Consider the following 21515-nt stretch of genomic DNA (forward strand, 5'->3'; position numbering starts at 1 on the left):
TGGCCTTGAGGTGGAGAGTTCCTTCCATGCTTTAATTACATGCGGCCATGCAAGGGCCCTTTGGGAGGCCATGCGTGAGTTCTGGCCGCTACCGGCGACGGACCAACTGATAGACAATGGCGAGGAGTGGCTGTTACATGTTTTATCTGGATGTTCTGATCAAGTTCGTGACATGGTTATTTTGCTTATTTGGCGTATTTGGAGTCTCAGGTCAGATATAGCACATGGCAAGGTAGTTCCTCCGTTGGAAATAAGTGTTGATTTCTTGGTCAGTTATCTAAAGTCCTTAGATCTTGCTCGGAGATATAGCACTGAAGAGATTATCAAAGGTAAAATGACCCTGTTGGAGGTCCTGACTCCGGAACCTATGGGTAGCGGCCAGTGTGTGCCATGGCCTCCTCCTCCAGTGGGCCAGGCGGCGCTCTCGGTGGATGGTTCCTTTTCTGTTCATGATGGCTCCGCTGCGACTGGTATGGTGCTACGACGTCATGACGGTTCGGTCATCTTTGCTGCTTATAGGGTTTTATTCAGATGCAATGATGCTCTTGAAGCAGAGATCCATGTGCTTATGCAAGGCATGGCTTTAGCTCTCCAACACACAGAACTGCAAGTGATCGTCCAGTCAGATTCAATTGAGGCTCTGTCCATCTTATCAAATGAGAATCTCTCACGTTCAGCTTATGGGCACTTGGTAGCTGAGATCAAGGCCCTGATGGAGGAGAGGGAGTTTATTCCCCAGAAGATTTGTAGGGATCAAAATAGGATAGCAGATTGTCTGGCTAATTTCAGCCGTACAAAATCGTGTACTGCTGTTTGGCTTCAGAGAGGCCCTCCATGTATCGAGGATCTCTTGCCAGTAGATTGTAATCCTATAATTTTGGAATAAAACTCCTCTTTGCCAAAAAAAAGCTACAACTGAAGTATTCTGGGTCACATTTTAACCATGCTTTTAATAAATAAAATTAGATATGCAGATGAAATAATATTTGTTATGACATGCATTAACATTTTATTATTTTCTTTTTTACGAGGACAACATTTTGTTATTTAAACACGTGGTGGAACTTAAACCAAAAAATACTATTGGTTGGCTCCTCTAGGTCGGGAGGGAAGCCTTTTTGAACATTTGAATATCAAATAGCTCAGCCGGACGACGACGGGGAGGAGTGGACGTGCCACTGCCAGTAGCCCAGTAGGAAGGACACAGAATCGATTCCTTCCGGATTTCGCTCGGAATCTTTTCTGCAGCAAACTATGGGATTGGAACAGCTCGCGCAAAGGCAAAGGTAACGTGTACAATACGACGACCCCTGCATGCCCTGCAGCTCCCTGACACCCGGGCCCACCATCCGTCCTTTCCGAAGATTCCCCGCATCCCGCCACGTGGCCGTCCTTCCGAGCAAAGCCAGGGTCGGCGCGGTTCCCTCGTCCCACAACACCAAAAACACAGGTCGCCGCTCAAGCCCACACCAACGTTACGCGGGCCCCACCCCCGCCGCCTCCTTCCCCCCTCCCCCTCCCCCGCAGCGTCGCGCCAGTGCCCGTGATCAGTGCAGGCGGCAGCTTTCCCCTCCCCTCCCCTGCCGCAGTTCGATTCCCCTCACCGTCCCTCTCGGTCTCTCCGCTCCACCGTCGCGAGCTGGCATTTGCCCAGCCGCGAAGGAACGGCGCCGCCGCCGTCGCCGCGGACCGCGGCCGGAGGCCCTGCACCCTAAACCCTAGCTAGGATGAGTTACCAGAGCCCGACGACCCAGCGGACGCGCGCGGCCCCGCCGCTCCCGGCGGCCGTGGGCGCGGAGCTCGCGCGGCTCGAGGCGCGCCTGGGGCAGCCCGCCGGCCCTGACGCGCGGCAGCGGCTCGCGGGGCTCGGCGAGGCGGCGGCGGCGCGGGTGCTGCGCACGATCGCCGACTCCCGGACGCCCGTCAAGACGCTCTCCGGCTTCATCAGGTACCTGGCGGACAAGGCCGACAAGGACTTTGAGATGATGCAGCGCAACGCGCGGGGCATCCCTCCCGCCGAGAGCGCCGCCTGTTGCAGCTCCGGCCCTTCGCAGGGAGGTGAGCCACCCTTTCCCCCCTTTTATTTATTGTATATGGTCTGCTTGGTTGGATGTGGAATGCAGTTAGAGTTAGGGGATGAGTGTGCATTTGTTGGTTCTCACGATGGTGCATTTTGCGGGGATGCGGCTGTCGCAGTACTGCATTTTGTGGCGAAAGTGATCCTTTTAATTCAAATTTAACGGCTGGATCCTCGGTTCCTGCTCTATTTTTGGAAATACTCCCACGTTTCAATGGAAAATAAGTGGTGCTTTCTTTCTGTTGTTCGGGTGGATCTGCTTCATGCTCGGCAGTAGGGATCACCAAAATGGCCATGTTCTTTTCTTTTGTTGATTTCGTCATCATATTCTTCTTTGCCGTTCGCCAAGTAGTGCTTTTGGATTCTTCTTATTAGGCATGCTATCGTTTGAAAGACAGAGCATTCTTGGCACATGTTCAGTATAATGATGTTTCCACACTACTCCCTCCGTTCCTAAATATTTGTCTTTCTAGAGATTTCAACAAGTGACTACATACGGAGCAAAATGAGTGAATCTACACTGTAAAGTATGACTATATACATCCGTATGTGGTAGTCCATTTGAAATCTTTAAAAAGACAAATATTTAGAAACGGAGGGAGTAGATTGCACTGATGCGGATACATGTATCAGTATCACCAATACGAATATGTGTATCAGTATCGGGGCGATATACGTAGAATATGCTATCAATATGGGAATATGTTTGACTATTTTTGAAAATAATATAAAAAATATGGTATCAATTAAGCACCAAGCCATTTAGCATATACTCCCTCCGTCCCAAAATAACTGTACAAACTTTGTTCTAAATCAGCGACATGACATGGCCAAGTATGCTGATCTCAGTAAGGTGCAGTGACACGACATAGCCAATTAATCAATTAAGAAAGCTCTGTTTTGCAAGGATTTCCTGCTAGTCTCTGGTGCAAACCAATTCTCCTTTGTCGTATACAGCGGTGAACTAGCATACCAGGCGCAAGGAGCAATATAGCAGCACAGATCTAAAGGGCATTCCACAGAGGAGAAATTACCAGACAGAGCAGAGCAAGAAGCACCAGAAACCTCTCTACTTTTGCTTCCGATATCTGCTACTGCTTCAGCTTCTTGTAAATTCTGTTGTGCAGATAACACCAGAATTAACAACTTCCAGGCACTAACTGAACTTCCAGTCACCATTTCTCAAGACATTCTGTTGCATTTCCAACAGCTGCATTGCATTTTCTGAAGCAAGGCTATACAGTATGTCAGGATCACACTTGGCCATTGCAGCAGCCTCCTGCAAAAGCCTCAGTGCTTCCTCCTGTAATCTCGACCTCTCTGTGTGAGAAGTGGAGGACCTAGCAAAAGGTCCATAACAAACACCAATAAAATGGTTTACAATGCTGATAAAATGTTTCTCGTGACTTCTGAAAGACTTCATGGCTATATTTGCCAATTATATTCCTTCAGAAGCATGCATTCTTACAGCATAGTTTGTTTGGCCCCTAAAAGAAGAGATGGAACATGAGGTTTTCCCTTCCTTTCTAATACACGAAAACCATTCCTTATAATGTTGCACTATCGTCCATGCCAATTGCACTGGAGCAAAGTGCGAGAATATACCACATTTCTGATCTGCCATAGGTTCCAGGCAACAACGTTTCTAGATGGTTGGCCAAGACTTCAACTACCCAGATAATGACAGTGCATACATCAAATCAAATGATTCACGAGGTCAGGGTCCCACTTTGTTTCTCGGAGGGCTAGCTTTCTTATAGGTATGGGCAGCAACAAAATTGCTTCTTCCTCAATGTTGTTTTCCAGGGTTACCAGATTCTGTCGCTGATTGAATTCTTGAGGAAACTATACCTCAACACCGCAGCACAGTAGTCACTACCCTTTCTTTTTTTAAGTTGGCGGACCTTTTGTACAAACTTTGTACTAAATCAGCAACACTTATTTTGGGACGGAGGGAGTATTTCGTAAGTGCAGTCCATTATCTTCTATCTTCTTATCCATGATTTCAACAAAAGCAAGAACCAGCAGCCAAAGGGTAGCAGCAATTTACCGAACTTTAAGTTCACTTAGAGAGAAAGGGGAGCAGGGGAAAGGAGCCCACCACCAGCACTACTAGAGCCTGAGAGGTATCGGGGACGTATCAGGAAAGAATCGGTATCGGATACGGTATCTGATACGAATAAGTATCGGTGTTTTCTTGTTTCCACACTTCCTGCCTTTGCAACCATGCCTGATTTGCTATGCATATTGTTCATGTGGAATATTTTTCTGTATTCATTCAATTGAGTCTGCTTCTCGTTCTCCTTGCTAGATTGACGATTCTTTGCTTTTATGTTGTATATACTGTAATGTTCCTTGAACTAACCATGAAATCTTTGGTTAAACAGATGACTCTGTATCTGGGCCACAGTACCATAGCGATGATCAAGTTGATGTTCAAAGCCCTTACACTGAAGAGATAGCTTTTCGTCCGTCAAACCATGCTGGGAGTCCCAGTCAACCATGGCCTATCAATTTGCAAGATAACATGGGTCCTGTCAGAGAAATTGTTTGTATAGAACCAAACGTGGCCACGGTGGCAGCTAATACTCCATCTAGTCGGGCCTCCTTGCAAATCCAGGATGACATTCAGATTAATGATCCTATCCGAGCAATGACTCCTGCTATGATGCCAGCAACAACCCGGCCCAGGATGGCAGCCGAGAACCCATCCTCAATGACACCTGCTATGATGCCAGTTCCAACCCTGCCATGGATGGCAGGCGAGAACCCGCGCGCTTGGATCCCGCTCCTGAACCTGGACTATGCTCCTACTCCTGATGTTATGATGCAGGGGGGTAGCCCTGGCCATTGCATGTCCATTGGGCTGCATAATGATATGAGGATTGAAAGCCCCATACCAAATGCCATTCATACACCTCCGAGAAGTGTTTCCACACCAAGCCCTGTGCGGGATCTTTCAAGACCTGTTCAGCGAATGGTTCTTCCGTCAGGAAGCCCACATAGCCCAGCATGGGCAATGGCGCCAAGTTGTGCAACCTATCATGCCACAGAAAATGCATTGAGGGAGAAAGCAAGTCCTCAAATGCAAGCACTGGAGGAATTGGAGTTCATGAAGAGATTTATGATTTTTGCATACCTTCGTCAGTGAGTTCCTCTTTGAGTTACAGTTTTTGGAGTACATGGTTTTGTTATACTTGTTAGCAAATAGAATCAAAACGTTTAATTTGTTCACTTCCATGGATGGCTTATCCAGACAATCACTATTTCCTAAATTACATGTGCCTCTTGTTCCCAGTAAAATTTAACCTTTAAGGCAAAACTGTCTTGTATATGTGATGCAGTTCCTGTTATATCTTCTATTTGATTTACAGGAAGAGGATAGAAGATGAACTATCTGTGGACTATATTAGATCCTTCAAGCACCTTTCCATGGTTCAGTTTGAGTCAGAAATCTGGAGAGCATTTGGTTACAAGTATATAAAATTTTCAGATAGAGTGAAGGTTTTTTAATCAATCTCTTGTTTTATCTTATTTCATGATAGGTCTCTTAACAATGGTCAAGTATGATGCTCTTCTATCATAGTAGCACATGATATATCCATCCAATGGAACCAGAGCTATATATAATTTGCAGATGTGCAGAAAGATTCAAGTGTTTTGGCTTTTAGTTTGCACATGAATGTATATCGTAACGTCATGCGTATTATGCCGAACATGTATATCACAACTTGTGCCTAACTAACACTTGAATTAATTGATTTCAAAGTAGAAAAACAAGTAGAATTAATTACATGCAAAAAACAGCTTGAAATTGCTGCAGCTGGTTTGTTGGCTAGATGGGACATCACATGTCATTTCCCCTTTATTTTTTTGGCTGCTATATTTTGTACAGTCGCACTGATTCATCATAGTTCTGAAATCCTTTAGCGATACAACTAGATGAATGGATTTGTTCATAGTTTTGTTATTTTGAACCTTGTCTGCTATCAATTCCATGTCTCCACTCGCAGTTTTCGCACTCCTTGTAAGAATTATTATAGACACATTACGCAGCAAGAATAATCTCTCTCAATGAGAATAATGTACTGGCATATATATTTGATTTTCCCTCTATAATAAATGATACCTTGAGGCTGATAGAATTATTCTCCTTTTCTCAACTTGATGCTTGTAGAACCTTGATTCCGACCCAGGTGCAACAAGAGTCTACCATTGTATTGTAGAGATAACAGGGGATTCTGTAGTGAAACTTTTCAAGGTTTGTGACACTTCTAATATTTCTGCATCATCTTCTTATATTTATTGTTTCACTGTGATATTATGTTGATGACCTGCTATTCGATGTATGCACACCTACCGGCCATGTTTGTTTTAATTGTTTCTGTTGATTCATTTTGAGTTTGTTTGTTCCTCTAGATTCACATATAGGTGTATTCCAGACACGCATACTGGGCAAGCTCTAACAAAGTGTAAATATGCATTTTATGATAATCAGGTGATTGTGATTGCATAAGTTGGTAAATCATGCGTAGTATGCTAGTAGAACTACAAATATTTAAGCAAATGTCAACAAAAGTAATTCGTTTAGGGACCAAAATCGACAAATGTTGCGTTAAACAAGGAATTTCTATTTGAAGGTCAGACCAATCTTATATTTAACTTTATTTGACTGGAGACAGGGACCGTATGTACAAAATACACGGACTCATTTGCAAAAAATTGTTGGTGATGATAACGTCCTCTTGGTAAAGTTTATGGGGCAATCTTCAGAGTCTGTGACTGATTTTCTACCTTACCATAAGGTTGCTGAAGATGGTATTATTCTGGGTTTACGCCGCTACCGTTTTTTTGGTAAGTTCTCCTCGTATAATATTCTCAGTTTTTCCTTGTTAACAAGATTGCCATACCGAGGAGTGTGTATACTGTACAGACGATTTCTGGAACAAACTCTAATTACTCTTAAGGCCTAAAGGATAGTAATACTCTGAATTCTAATGCTTTATTGATCGTGGGAGAAGCCCCATATATAACAGGAATAGCTTGGTTGACAAGCTGACTCAAAGGAAATACAATCTGGACTCTGGAACAAGTTCTAATCTGGACTCTGCACTTATTTCGAATCTGAACCTACTAACTAATCTGGACTCTGAACCTAATACGAATCTGAACCTTAATAACTAATTGAAGCAGTACATGAATCCTAGCCACTTTGGGCTGGACCAGGGGGTGGTACGACCAGGGCTTTGGCCCTCCGACCATATGTGGTTCCCCACATAACATCTCTCCCTCCCTCCACAAACAGCTCGTCCTCGAGCTGAAACGTGGGAAAGCGAGCAATGAACTCATCCAACGGCTCCCATGTTGCATCATCTTCAGAAGCCCCAACCCACTGCACAAGAACATGCTTCACGCTGCGGCGAATGCTGGATCGAAGAATCTTGGTTGGTGCAGGCACCACACGGCCATCGTCAATGGCGGGAGCCGGGAAGTACAGCAGGAGTAGTTGGTGGTTCACCATGAAATGTTTTAAGGAGACTGACATGGAATACATCATGGAGCCGAGTACCAGCAGGCAGCGTGAGTCTATATGTAACAGAACCAATGATTTCAGTGACTTGGAAAGGCCCATAGAAGCGAGGAGACCATTTGCCATGCTTGTGACCTGGTAACGATGCTGCCGCACGATGGTGAAGGCGAAGCCACACCCAATCTCCGACGCCAAATGCCAGCTCCCGATGCTTGTCCTCATAATAATGCTTTGCCCGCTGTTGCGCTTGATGGAGTCGCTCCAACCTCACGAACGAAGTAGGCGTGATCCTGCAAGACGGTGTCCATAGCTGCCACCTTGGTCTCGCCAGGAACAGTCACGAAGACGTGGCGGTGGCCGACCATAGACAACCTCGAATGGAGTGGCACGAAGAGCGGAGTGGTAGGACGTGTTGTAGCATAATTCTGCCCAGGGCAACCATTCAACCCAGCGCCGATCACCAGTGAGGCAATGCAGGTATAGTGCGATGATTTTTTTGACAACTTCAGTCTGCCCATCAGACTGGGGGTGAAAGGCTGAGCTCATGTGAAGCTGAACGCCGGACAACTTGAATAACTCACGCCAAAAATTGTTGGTGAAGACAGGATCTCGGTCACTGACGATGGACTGTGGAAGTCCATGGAGGCGCACAATGCCCTCAAAAAATGCCTTTGCCACAAAGGCAGCCGTGTATGGATGGGACAACGGAATGAAGTGTGCATATTTGAAGAAACGGTCAATGACCGAGAGGATCGCAGACTTGGCATGCACCCTTGGCAATGCCTCGATGAAATCCATGGAGATATCACTCCACACAGACGTTGGGACCTGCAGAGGCTGAAGTAACCCGGCAAGCAGGAGTGTTTCTGTCTTGTTGTGCTGACAGATTACACAAGCACATACCAAGTCCTGAACCAATTGGCGATCGCCAGGGACATGGAAATCAGCTCGGAGTCGATGAAGCATCTTTTGGACCCCCTCGTGAGCACCGTGAGCATGTTGCAAAATCGCTGGTATGGACGGGGAGGTGGGCAACACATGCACCCGACGCCCATGAAGAATCAAGTTGTGGTCGCGATCACCGGCGCGAATACCATCATGAAGGGAGGTCAACTCGGGGGAAGCATCGATCTCGCGCCGTAGATCCACGAAGATAGTGAAGATTGGCAGTGAGAGAGCACAAAGCGTAGATGCTGCATCGACATCACGACGCGAGAGGGCGTCAACGACGATGTTGAGGCGGCCCGGGCGGAACTTGACAGTGAAGTCGAATCCAAACAATTTGCTGACCCATTGGTGTTGAGGGATTGTCGAAAGCCGCTGGTCGAGGAGAAACTTCAGGCTGTAGTGGTCGGTGCGTATGGTAAAGGCATGACCCCAAAGATATGGCCGCCGGTGACGTACAACCTGAACCAGTCCAATGAGTTCCTGCTCATAGGCAGCAAGCTTGGCATGGCGTGGAGCAATGGGCCGACTGAAAAAGGCCAAGGGCCCCACACCTTGGTGAAGGACGGCACCAAAGCCAGTCCTGGAGGCGTCGCACTCAACAATGAAACGATTGTCAAAGTCCGGCATCTGGAGCACCGGATCTTGACCAAGGGCATGCTTGAGTGCCTGGAAGGCATGCTCTGCCTCTGGGCACCACCGAAATCCCTCCTTGCTGAGTAGGCGCGTGAGAGTAGCAGCGAGCATGCCGAAGTCCTTGATGCACTTGCGATAGTAGCCGGCCAGCCCCAAGAAGCCGCGTAACGCCTGGACTGAACGAGGCGTAGGCCAGTCAGCAACCGCACGCACCTTATCCTTATCCATGGCCACCCCATCAGCATCAATGACATGACCCAGGTAGGCCACGGAGGACTCACCAAAGCAACACTTTTTGCGCTTGAGGAAGAGGGACTGCTGCCGCATGACCTGAAAGAAAACACGAAGGTGGTGCAGGTGCTCCGACCAGGATGAGCTGTAGATTAAGATGTCATCAAAGAAAACGAGGACAAATTTGCGCAAAAAAGGGCGCAAGATGTCATTCATCAAAGCCTGGAAGGTTGCCGGTGCGTTGGTTAAGCCAAATGGCATAACCAAGAACTCATAGTGGCCATTATGTGTGCGAAACGCCGTCTTAGCAACATCATCAGGGTGCATCCGTACCTGATGATACCCCGAGCACAGGTCAAGCTTGGTGAAGAACCTGGCACCCCGTAGTTCATCCAGTAGTTCGTCCACGATAGGGGTATGATCGTTCAACACCCGATAGTCGACGCAAAAGCGCCATGAGCCATCCCGTTTCTTGACGAGGAGGACGGGTGAAGAGAAGGCCGAGTCGCTGGGGCGGATGATGCCTTGGGCCAACATCTCTGTGCACTGCCGCTCGAGCTCGTCCTTCTGAAGTTGCGCATAGCAATATGGTTGGGCAGCAACTGGTGTGGTGTTAGGTAGAAGCCGAATGTGGTGGTCGCGAGAGCGTCCTGGAGGCAACATGGTAGGAGCATGGTTTTTGAGTCACGCGACTAGTCGTCGACTAGTCGATGAGTCGCAAAAAAATGTCGACTCAACTTAGTGTCAACTCGAGTCGCGGGTCGTGACTAGTCGCAACTGCAGGCTCGACTTTTTTCGAGTCGCGACTCGAAAACCATGGGTAGGAGTGGCAAAGAGGTCATCAAACTCGTCGAGCATGTCACCCATGAGGCCAGAGTCCTCGCTCGTGATCGTGTGAACAGCAGGCAAGGCGGGCACCATCAGTCCGTTCCATGTGACTTGGGAACCAGCAAGGACACAGTCACGCTGTGGTGATCAAAATCCCACAAAATCGGTCCAAGGGAACGGAGCCAGTCGAAGCCGCCAAGTGGAAGCATGGAGCAATCAACCCGGAAGTGGCAGCCGTCGATGTTGATGGAGATGCCGTGACATAGGCCAGCACTAACAAGCGTGTCCCCGTTGGCCACCATGACCCGTAGACCGGGACGAATCTCTGGAGTTAGGCCGAGTGCATCAACCACGGCTGAGTCAATGAAACTGTGTGTCGAGCCTGTGTCCAGTAAGGCAGTGAAGGTATGAGTGCCGATGATGATACGCAGCTGTATGGTGTCAATCACGCGGATACTCCAGAGCCCGGTGATGGCGTGAAGCGAGATGTGTGGCGTCTCTGGTTCCTCCTCCAAAGGTGCATCCTCAGGCGCAAAATCATCGAGTTCGATGAAGAACAAGCGTGCACATCGATGACCTGGGACGTACTGCTCATCGCAGCTGTAACAGAGACCTTGGCGGCGGCGTTCAGCCATCTCAGTAGGCGTGAGACGGCGCGTAGCGCGAGGAGGAGCCGGTGTAGGGGCAGCAGTTGCAGCAGGAACGCCTTGTGGCATGGGACGTGCAGCAGGCAGCAAGGTCGGCCCTCGTGCCCAAGACGTCGAACCACGGGAACGTGGCGGGGCCATGAGTGGTGGGAACAGATGGCGTTGTTCATATGCCTTAGCAAGGGATACTGCCGTGTGGAGGTCCACCGGTTGCTGAAGCTCAACATCGACTTTGAGGCATTCAGGAAGTCCGGCTGTGTACAGGAAACACTGCTGGGCTGAGCTTAATGGTTCTCTGGTCCTGCACAACAGCGCCATAAATCTGCTGGTGTAGTCGGCAACGGTAGAGGTGAACGCAAGCCGAGCCAACTCGCCCAGGGGGTTGGCGCGTACAGACAACCCAAACTGAAGGTGACATGCCTCCTCAAGTGCTGCCAGGAGGGAATGCCATGATCACGCTCAAACTGGAGGTACCAGAATTGAGCATTGTCGACTAGGTGGTATGCCGCTGTCCACACCTTGTCAGCCTCCTCCGTGCACTGTCCCCGGAAGAATTGCTCACACTGATGAAGCCAGCCAAGCGGATCGACGGAACCATCATACGTAGGAAAATCGAGCTTGTGAAAGTGTGGGACACCAGAGCCGGAGCCAGAACCAAGGTGCTGGTATGGGATGGGGGCAATTGACGTGAGGTATGGTGAGGTGGCATAGGTGGGCTGGGCCTGTAGTGTTTGAGGAAGAGGCTGATAAGCATTGGCGGGTGGCTGTTGGTAGGGAAGTGGTGGCAGAGATGCGTGGTGGAAAGTTGGGTTGAAAGGAGGGTAAACATGAGGTTGCTGTGGGAAGAACTGGGAGGCCGTAAATTGGGGCGGTGACAGCGGTGGTGGAAAGCGTGGATCAAATCCTGCACTCAGGAGGGTGGGGACAGTGGTGGGGGCGGTGGTGGCGAGGGTGGCGGGGGTACTGGACGGTGTGGAGGAGGCGGCGGAGGAGCCGCTGGCTGTCGACCAAGGTGGAAGGTGGAGCGCTGGGGCGCTGCTCCAAGGTGTTGAGGTGCTGGACGAGGCCCTCCATGAAGGCCTGATCCGTGGGTCGTTGCACCACCATCTCCTTCAGCTGGGTCGCTAGCTCCTTGAGCGTGAGGTTGATGCTGCCGCTGTCATCTTTGTCATCGTCCATCATCGTAGATGACGCTGATACCAGATGGAACTAACTCTAATTACTCTAAGGCCTAAGGGATAGTAATACTCTGAATTCTGATGCTTTATTGATCGTGGGAGAAGCCCCATATATAACAGGAATAGCCTGGCTGACAAGCTGACTCAAAGGAAATATAATCTGGACTCTGGAACAAGTTCTAATCTGGACTCTGCACTTATTTCGAATCTGAACCTACTAACTAATCTGGACTCTGAACCTAATACGAATCTGAACCTTAATAACTATCTGTAGCAGTACAGGAATCCTAGCCACTTTGGGCTGGACCAGGGGGTGGTGCGACCAGGGCTTGGGTCCTCCGACCATATGCGGTTCCCCACATAACAATTTCTGCCTTCTGTGGTGTGCCACCAGGTGTTAATAAGCTGATCCCTACATAAGGCTGGTACATACGGATTATTTGGAGGTGTATGAGAATGAGATGGAGCAGGATTTCATTTAGTTATATGACATTTAGATGAGTAGATCCAGGAAAAAATGTGTTTGTATTTGGCTGATTAGAATTGAATAATATGCAGATCATTATATTCCATTTTGATTTGTTCAATTAATGCCAAACTTGATTTATAGAACTACGAATAACCATTGATTATTGGCACCCAACCCACCCTTAATTACTACTCCCTCTGTATCAAAATATAAGACGTTTTTTAACACTACGAGAGTATTAAGTAATATAGTTTTCCAGTATTACCACTGCCTAATCTTTCCTACTTATAAAGGTTGGAGTTGGTGAGTTCACATCTGCGACCAACAGCCTTCACCAATAAACAAATGCACCTCTACCCACATAAGGAACAGCAACCTTCCAAGAACATAAATAAAGAAATGTATTTCTACTCATATGTGGGACCTAACGCAAATAAACAAATACACTACTACTTTCATGTGAGACCAACACTTCAGAAGACACAAATAACAAATGTAGAAATGCGACTCCAACTCAATATAATGTTCTTGTTTGTCATTTTTTCTTCCCAGCCAAGTTATTTCAGTTTTATCACAGAACAAGAGAGTGAACAAATTGTAATTCCAAAACGACCATAGACCTTGTCCTCCTGTCCTACCCGATCCACGATCTTGTGCAGTCAAATTACGCGTGATCTTTTGTTGTTTGTATGTTTGTCTTTTTGATAGTGAATTGCGTGCAAAGGCCGCATGACGCCAACGTATTTGGACGATTTCCTAAGCCAGTGACCTAAGTCCTCATATCTTATAGTTTCGTAGCTATGCACGACATTGTGCTAGTACTAGTAATCCATCACCAAGAGAGTGTAGTCACAGTAAATTCAGCTATAATTATTAACAATGGATATTTATTACCAAGATGCCTCAATGCCCCACCCGCAGTCACTTGGGTGATTCTGTTCACAGTGGTGTTCCCAGTCACTTGGGTGGGTGTTTGGGGGGGGGGGGGGGGGGTAAACTTAGTCTCTACAGTGGAATGTTGGTAAGAGGTGCCAAACTGTAGCAATACAAACAACTTGTCTTGGAATTTAAACTGCTAGATTGTCCATATGTTCACTTCTTGGATCATGGGGGATAGCCCCTTACCTTCGCCCCTAAACAATGGTGTCACAAGAATTACGGCCAAAGAGGCCAAACATAGAAGAAGATGGTGTCAAGAGCATAGGAGTCTAGTGTTGAGATTGGCATGGCTCTATGCAGCAAAGTGGAGACCATGCCTACCATAAGTATTGTCAATGTTGGTTCAAATATTGTGATGGTGGCAGCAACAGTAAATCATGGACAATGGTGGCCTTGCTTTTCTTTTTACCTTTTTGTCACACCCTACTCTCCAATTGAACAAGCAGGAGAGCAGGCGGACAGCAAGGCACTGGAGGTGCAGCGGCGCCAAGGAGAAGAAGATGGAGGCCTACAACCAATGAGTGGGCCAGGGAGGGCCAGGGTCATATAAGCATGTATCGGTCCAGTGAGAGAGTCAGCGTTGTAACAAAAATATTTTGAATTCTCTATCAATCCCCTTCCTCCAGCCCTCATCCCCCTTTCTTCTACCTCAAGCTCACCTTCCTCTCTGGATCCCCCATCTCTCCTCTAGTCCGATCCGCGAGAGTCGTTACAACCTGGTATCAGAGACTGGTTTCGGTCCGCCGCCATGCTTCACTCCCTCGATCTGGCGGTAAAATCCACCGCGAAAGGTGTTGGGTTGGTCCGGTGATCCGACGCAAAATCCTGAGCGGGTAAGTCGGATTTGGGGCGGCAGCGACGGCGCCGTCTTCCACTCCGTCGGCGCAAACCAAGTTCATCCTCCAGGCGATGGAAGGGGTATAGAAAACTCTGGAGGAATTGTTGCAGAAATTTCCTCCCTGTCAATAGAAGTTCAGCAGTTGAGCACACAGGTGGTTGATTTCGGCGACGTATGCCATGGAGACGACAGCATGGGTGGCTGCGTCATCTTCGTCCATGCCCGCCACGGCGATGTTGGTCGACAAGGGACCACCTCTTCTCCACCAACCACCCCGTCCACCGCCCGTTCAAGCTCGACGCGGGGAGAACTAGGACCGTCAGGCTTTGCCGACACGGTCACCGCGCGGCCACTACCTTCACAATCCGCCGAAGCATGATTTCCCTCGGTTCAACGGTGATACGCCACGGCTCTGGTTCGACTTATGCCACACCTACTTCGATCTGTATCAGACACCACCGGAGCAGTGGGTTGCCATAGTGGTGTTGTACATGGAAGGCCACGCCGCGCTCTAGTGTCAGGCGTACAAGCACGTGCATGGTTTGGGGGATTGACTCTCATTCATGGAGGCAGTGCAGGTGGAGTTTGGTCAAGACGAGTTCGACACTCTACTTCATCGTCTGCATCATCTCAAGTAAACCGCCACTGTCACCGAGCACCGTCTCTCTTTTGAGGCGGTCATGTATCATTTGATTGCGCTGGACCCTCCCCTCAATCAAAAATTCTTTGTGTCCCAGTTCATCATCGACCTCCGCGAGGTTCACACGGGCGTGCATCAACACGCGCCCACGAGTGACTCTTGCAACGGCTCTCGCTCGGATTTAGGAGGAGCAATCAGAACACAACAGGCCACGGTGTCGCCCACCAGTGTATGGACGGCCACTGCCCCCACCACTAGTACCCGTGTTCGCCCTCGACCCTGTACAACCACGCAATGATGGCGCCAAGCGAGGACCGGGTGATTTTGGCCGTGAGCGTCAACTAAGGGAGTTCAGGCGCGCAAATGGTCTCTGTTTCAAGTGGGACTCGCGAGCACAAGTGCAATAAGGCGGGACAACTACTGACAATTGAAGTTGGTGATCATGGTGAGCTCCTGTCGGACGAGGCCATCCGAGCGCTTGATTTCTCGATGAGCAATCGGAGGAACCGGCTGGGTGTTATCATATTTCTGTCTATGCGGCAGCAGGCACAGAATCAACAGGAACCATGCAACTGCGAGCTCTGGTGGGCAATCAGGTGATGTTGCTTTTGGTAGATTCAGGCAGTACGCATACATTAGTTAATTCAGCGTTTGCTTTGCGCGCGGGATGCACAGTGCAGGAAGCTGAGCCAGTGACAGTGCGTGTCGCTAATGGAGAAACACTGAAATCAACACAGCAGGTCTCTCAACTACAGTGGTGGTGCCAGAGTAATACTTTTGTGACATATATGAGAGTGCTGCTGGATCTAGGAGCATATGATGCAGTTCTTGGGGTCGATTGGTTGGCTTAGTTCAGTCCATGAATTGCCATTGGGATCTGAAGACCATGGAGTTCCGCTATGGCCTGACAAATATTCAGTTACAAGGGGTGAGATCACCTGGGGAGCCAACACTGACTGAAATTCGAGCTGAGCAACTGTCAAAATGGATTCAGGGCAATGAGGTGTGTGGGCTTTGGCAGTCATCCAGTCTATAGATTCTGTCCAGAACACAAATGAGCCACTGCCCCTACCTTTATAGGCTCTCTTGGATGAGTTTTCCGATGTGTTTCAGGAACCTACCGCACTACCTCCACATCGATCATTTGACCATGCCATACATTTGGAGCCCGATGCCACTCCTCCAAATGTTCGCTCGTACCGATGCTCTCCTCTCCAGAAGGATGAGATCGAGCGTCAGGTGACGGAAATGTTAAAAGCTGGGTTGATCACAAACAATATTAGTCCATTTGCTGCTCCAGTCCTGCTAGTAAAGAAGGAAGATGACACATGGCGTTTCTGCGTCGATTATCGCCGGTTGAATGATATAACTATTAAGAATATGTTTCCCTTACCGGTGATCAATGAACTACTAGACGAGTTGGCGGGCGCGCGTTTCTTTTCAAAACTGGATCTGCACTCTGGTATCCTGACCTACTAGATGAGTTGGCGGGCGCGCGTTTCCCTTAAGTATGTCATTGTCTTTTTAGATGATATCGTGACCTACAGTGAGTCATTTGATGAACAACTGCAACATTTGAGACAGGTCCTCAACACAGTTCGCCAACACTAGTTATATGCCAAATTTTCCAAGTGTACTTTTGCCAAGCCGTCGATCAATTAGTTGGGCCATGTGATTTCAGCTGAGGGAATTGCCATAGAATCTGACAAAACAGAGGCAATCCAGAACTAGCCACAACCTTCTTCACCAACTGAATTGCGTGCAGGGCCCGACGGGATATTATCGCAAGTTTGTTAGGAACTACAGTATCATCACAAAGCTCCTGACCAGTCTCTTGAGCAAGAACAACTTTATTTGGTCTGATGAAGCCACTGCAGCTTTTCAGAAACTAAAACAGGCAATGACTACCACACCTGTGCTCGCTCTACCAGACTTCTCTCTGCCATTCACGGTGGAAACAGACGCATGTGACATCGGGATCGGAGCAGTGCTGTCACAGCAAGGTCACCCCATCACGTTTCTTAGCCGTGCGCTTGGGAGGAATAACAAGAAGTTGTTTGTGTATGAAAAAGAATTTCTCGCAGTCATGATAGCGATCGACCGTTGGCGCCCATATCTTTAGAGAGGCCAATTCACAACTAACTGACCATAAAAGTCTGTGAGCACTGGGCGAACAACACTTGGGCTCGGAGCTTCAGCGGAAAGTATACCTGAGCATATCTCGGATCGGGCCGGGCTTCAGGCCAGGCCAAAAAAAGCCCGGTGCTAAAAACCAGGCCCGAGCCCGGCCTGGCCCGGCCATCGGGCCTAAAAAATCAGGCCCGAGCCCAGCCCGAGCCCGAGAAAGCCCGACACGGCCCGGTCCGACTACGACTAAAAAAGCGTTTTGTGCAGGCCTGAGCCCGCCCCGACCTGCCCGTCGGGCTCATTTTCCAGGCCCGAGCTCGACCCGATGGCACACTCGGGCTCAGCCCGGCCCGGGATTTTCAGGCCAGGTCGGGTCGGGCCGTCCGGGCCGGGCGGCCCATGGCTAGGTCTAGCGGAAAGCGATGGCTAAATTGGGAGGCCTCCAATTTAAGTTCAAATATTGCAAGGGCATCGATAACACTGCTGCCGATTCCTTGTCGCGTGTGGGACACGTGTTCACAGTCACAACGACGGCGACGTGCCAGCCCTCTTAGATCCAGGAGGTGCGCAATTCGTACCACACTGGCGCCAAGGGAAATGAGCTCCTGCAGGCGTTGGCCATTTGTAGTCCAGACAATCGTGGACATGAGTACCGAGGCATGATCAAATACAAAGGGCGTCTCTAGATTGGGGATAATGCAGCCTTACAAACTAAATTGATCAGTGAGTTACATTCAGCGGCAGCGGGGGGAAATTCAGGTATACGTCCAACTTATTTGCGCTTGAAGAATCTGTTCTTTTGGCTTGGTATGAAGCTGCAGGTCGAGGAGTTTGTCAAACAATGCAGTGTCTACCAACAGGCCAAGCATGAACATGCACATTCCTATCTGAGCATGGGTGAAGTGACAATGGATTTTATTGAAGGCTTGCCGCGCTCGGAAGGAGCAGACGTGATTCTGGTTCTGGTGGATTGTTTGACAAAGTATTCACACTTCATGCCACTACATCATCCTTCCATAGCAGTACAAGTTGCTTGTGCCTTCCTCGACAATGTTGTCAAACTGCATGGAGTTCCAGAGTCCATCGTGTCTGACCGCGACAAGGTCTTTACCAGCGTGTTTTGGAGGGAACTGTTTGCACTTGTTGGCACGAAGCTCCTTTACACTACAGCCTACCATCCTCAGATGGATGGACAGAGCGAACGGATGAATCAATGTCTCGAGCATTATCTCTGTTGTACTGTTCATGACACACCGCAAAGGTGGAAAAGATGGCTGCCCATGGCAGAGTTTTGGTACAACTCGAGTCATCACAGTGCGATCGGGTGCTCACTGTTCAAAGCTTTATATGGAGTGGATCCAAACTTTGGCGCCTTGCCCAATCTTTTCAATGCAAAGACTCCAGAATCTCTGCACAAGTTGGCCGCTGAGCATCAACAGTTCACTGAGATGCTCAAAGCACATATCTTGCGTGCTCAGCACAGAATGAAACATCAAGCAGACCGCAAACATATCGAGCGGGAGTTTAGCGTTGGCGATCAAGTTCTCAAACTACAGCCATATGTTCAGTCATTGGTGGTCAGCAGGCCTTGTCCTAAGCTGGCATACAAGTTCTTTGGCCCGTACAAATTCCTCAGCCGCATTGGTTCCCTCGCCTACAAGCTGGAGCTGAAATTCATCTTGTGTTTCATGTTCCGCAGCTCAAGCCATTCACGGCGGATTACTCGCCGGTCTTCAATCAACTTCCAGCACCATCGGACCTCATCGTGGTCGATCTGGTTCCTTAGGCGATCCTGGAGCGCCGCCTCGCGAAGCAAGGTGTTAGAAGGGATAGAGAGGGGGATTGGAATCGATGGATGTTGTATTGAGCCTCGCGGGCGAGTATATATAGGAGTACAGACTTGGAGGGCAGGAAGCCTCTCCTAGAGATAAGGTAGGAGATGGATTACAAATCCTAGACTACCAAATACATGTAACCCAAATATATCTCCAACATCCCCCCGCAGTCGTATTGGTAGCGTTGCGAACAACAGGAGCTTCGTGGATGGTCAGACTGGAGAGAATAGCAGCCGATTGGCTGACATCCCCCCGCAGTCGTCGCAGGAGCGTCGGGGACGGTGTCGTGTCGTGGACGCTTGGATTGTAGAGGAGGCCGATGAGATTCTCAAGCGAGGTGATAGCCCTTTGTGCCATTGTCGAGGTAGCCGAGAGCATGGGTGGTGTAGCCATGACGAGGTAGCCGTGCGAAGTATGGCGGGGTGGCCGGTGTCGAGGAAGTCGCCGTGGAGCCGCGGGCGCAATGAGGCACCGAGTTAGTCATGGGCGCAGTGGTGTCGAAGTAGTGGTGCGCCGGAAAGATGATGTTGACAAAGCGGCGCGCTGGGTTTGCCAAACTCGGGGAGATGTCGTGGACGAAGGCACGCGTCAGTGTTGCCAACACCGGTCATGCGTAGACGGACAAAGTTGATCTTGACAATGCGCCGCTCCAGGCTTGCCAGGCCTGGGAACACATTGGGGAAGAAGGCACATGTCGGTGTTGCCAGCATCGGGCATGCGAAGACGAGGACCTGCACAAGCTGTACGGCATGTCGGAGGAGTCACTGGGGGCCAGTAGAAGAGGACTGGACGACGTTTGTGTTAGAGTTATAATATAAGTCATGTACCCCTTTGTATTTATCCCGTTGTATAAGGGGTTTCCTGCATATGTTCCACACCTGTACATGTATATATATCGGCCTATGGCCTCATGGGAATACAAGTTGCATATTTCCTAACATGGTATTAGAGCTAGGTCAATTTTTTGCACGCTGCAACTCGTGCTATTGATCCACCCCGCGTCGTCACCCCTACGTGACCGCCGCTGCTCTTCCTCCCTTGTTGCCGCTGGATCTCCAGGCCTGCTCCTTCCCTCTGCAGGTCAACTCCAAGCCGGTTTTTCTTCCCACGTTCCGCCCGTGGACCCGCTCTGTGGCACGATCGACAGGACCCGGTCCTTCTCTTTGCATCGAGCGTCTTCTCTGGCTCCCGATCTTTGCCGCCAGACGCTGCTCCCGTCGCCAATCGCCGCCGCCCGTTGCCGATCTCGCTGGATCCCAAACCTGCCGCCAGCCGTCGCCCTCGCCGGATCTCATCGTTAGCTGCCGATCTCCGCCGCCATAGCCAAATTTCGCCGCCGTTCTCCGCCGTCCTCGCCGGATCTCGCCGCCAACTACCGTTTCTGCCTGCTGCTGACTCTCCCGTGCGACTGGATACGGTCTTCGTCGTTCTGCTGCTGCCTCTGCCTTCGTACGTCTGCCTGTTGCCTGCTGGTTGACGAGAAAAAAAAATGTCTGCTACATCGGGCTATGTTGCTGTCCCTCGCTGTCCGGTGATCTTTGATGGTACTAATTACACCGAGTTCACTGGCTTTATGCGCATTCACATGCGTGGCATCCGTCTCTGGGGTGTTCTTTCTGGCGAGGTCTGCTGTCCGTCACGTCCGGTTCCTCCGGTTGCCCCTACTCCGCCGACTCCACTGGTTCTTCCTACGGATGCTAATCAGGCCGCCAAGGATGCGGCTAAGCTTGCTGATGAGGCTGCTGATCGTGCTTATGATGAGAGGGTTTTGGCTTATGAGGAGGCTCTTCAGACGTATCATGGTGCTCTGTCTGTTTACACCCAGTGGCTTGATGATGATGCTCGTGCTGCAGCTGTCCTCACTGCTAGTGTTCTGCCTCAGTTTGCTTCTGAGTTTCTGGGTCTTCCTACTGTCTTTCAGATGTGGATCTGTCTTCGTCAGCGCTATGAGCCCTTTGGTGATGCCTTATACCTTTCTGTGGTTCGTCAGGAGCATGCTCTTCAGCAGGGTGACTCTACTGTTGATGACTTCTATGCACAGAGTTCTGCTATCTGGCGCCAGCTTGATTCTCTCCGCAGTGCTGGTTGTCGTACTTGCCCCTGTTGCCAGGCTGTCCAGGCCAATTTGGAGTTTCATCGCGTCTACGAGTTCCTGTCTCGGCTCCGTAAGGAGTTTGAGCCCCGGCGTGCTCAGTTGTTTGCTCGTGGCCGTATTTCTCTCATGGAGGCGCTTTCAGAGATTCGTGTTGAGGAGACTCGCTTATGTGGTGCTGGTTTGCTGGAGGTTCCCTCTGTGCTCGCTACTCGGGCTTCTTCCACTCCACCTGCTGCACCGACCCCTTCTCGCTCGAGTGCTCCGCCGCTCTTGCCCACTCCTTCTGGAGGCTCAGGTCGCCCCCGTTCACATTGTGACTACTGCAACAATGATGGTCATATTGAGTCCCAGTGCTACACAAAGCGGAAACATCTGCGCAAGGCGCGATCATCATCCTCAGGGACTTCGTCATCTCCCTCAACAGCTTCAGCCATTGCTTTGACTGAGCAGGATATTCTGAGACTTAAGCGTCTGCTCGCGGCTTCAGGTTCTTCCTCGAC

At 49.6% G+C, this 21515-nt stretch overlaps 1 protein-coding gene across 1 annotated transcript in view; it reads left to right on the top strand.

Annotated features, from left to right (window-relative positions):
* The first annotated feature begins 1559 nt into the window (after positions 1-1559).
* Positions 1560-21515, top strand: part of LOC109769276 (probable RNA-dependent RNA polymerase 3) — a 37251-nt gene continuing 17295 nt past the window's right edge. Inside the window, exons 1-5 of the mRNA XM_020328026.4 lie at positions 1560-2058; positions 4465-5224; positions 5452-5581; positions 6255-6338; positions 6760-6931. Of these exons, the coding sequence (XP_020183615.1) occupies positions 1728-2058; positions 4465-5224; positions 5452-5581; positions 6255-6338; positions 6760-6931 (1477 nt within the window). The 5' untranslated portion in view covers positions 1560-1727. The remainder of the gene's footprint in view (positions 2059-4464; positions 5225-5451; positions 5582-6254; positions 6339-6759; positions 6932-21515) is intronic.

Source organism: Aegilops tauschii, chromosome 3 (assembly GCF_002575655.3).
Source record: "Aegilops tauschii subsp. strangulata cultivar AL8/78 chromosome 3, Aet v6.0, whole genome shotgun sequence".
NCBI classification, from domain to species: domain Eukaryota; kingdom Viridiplantae; phylum Streptophyta; class Magnoliopsida; order Poales; family Poaceae; genus Aegilops; species Aegilops tauschii.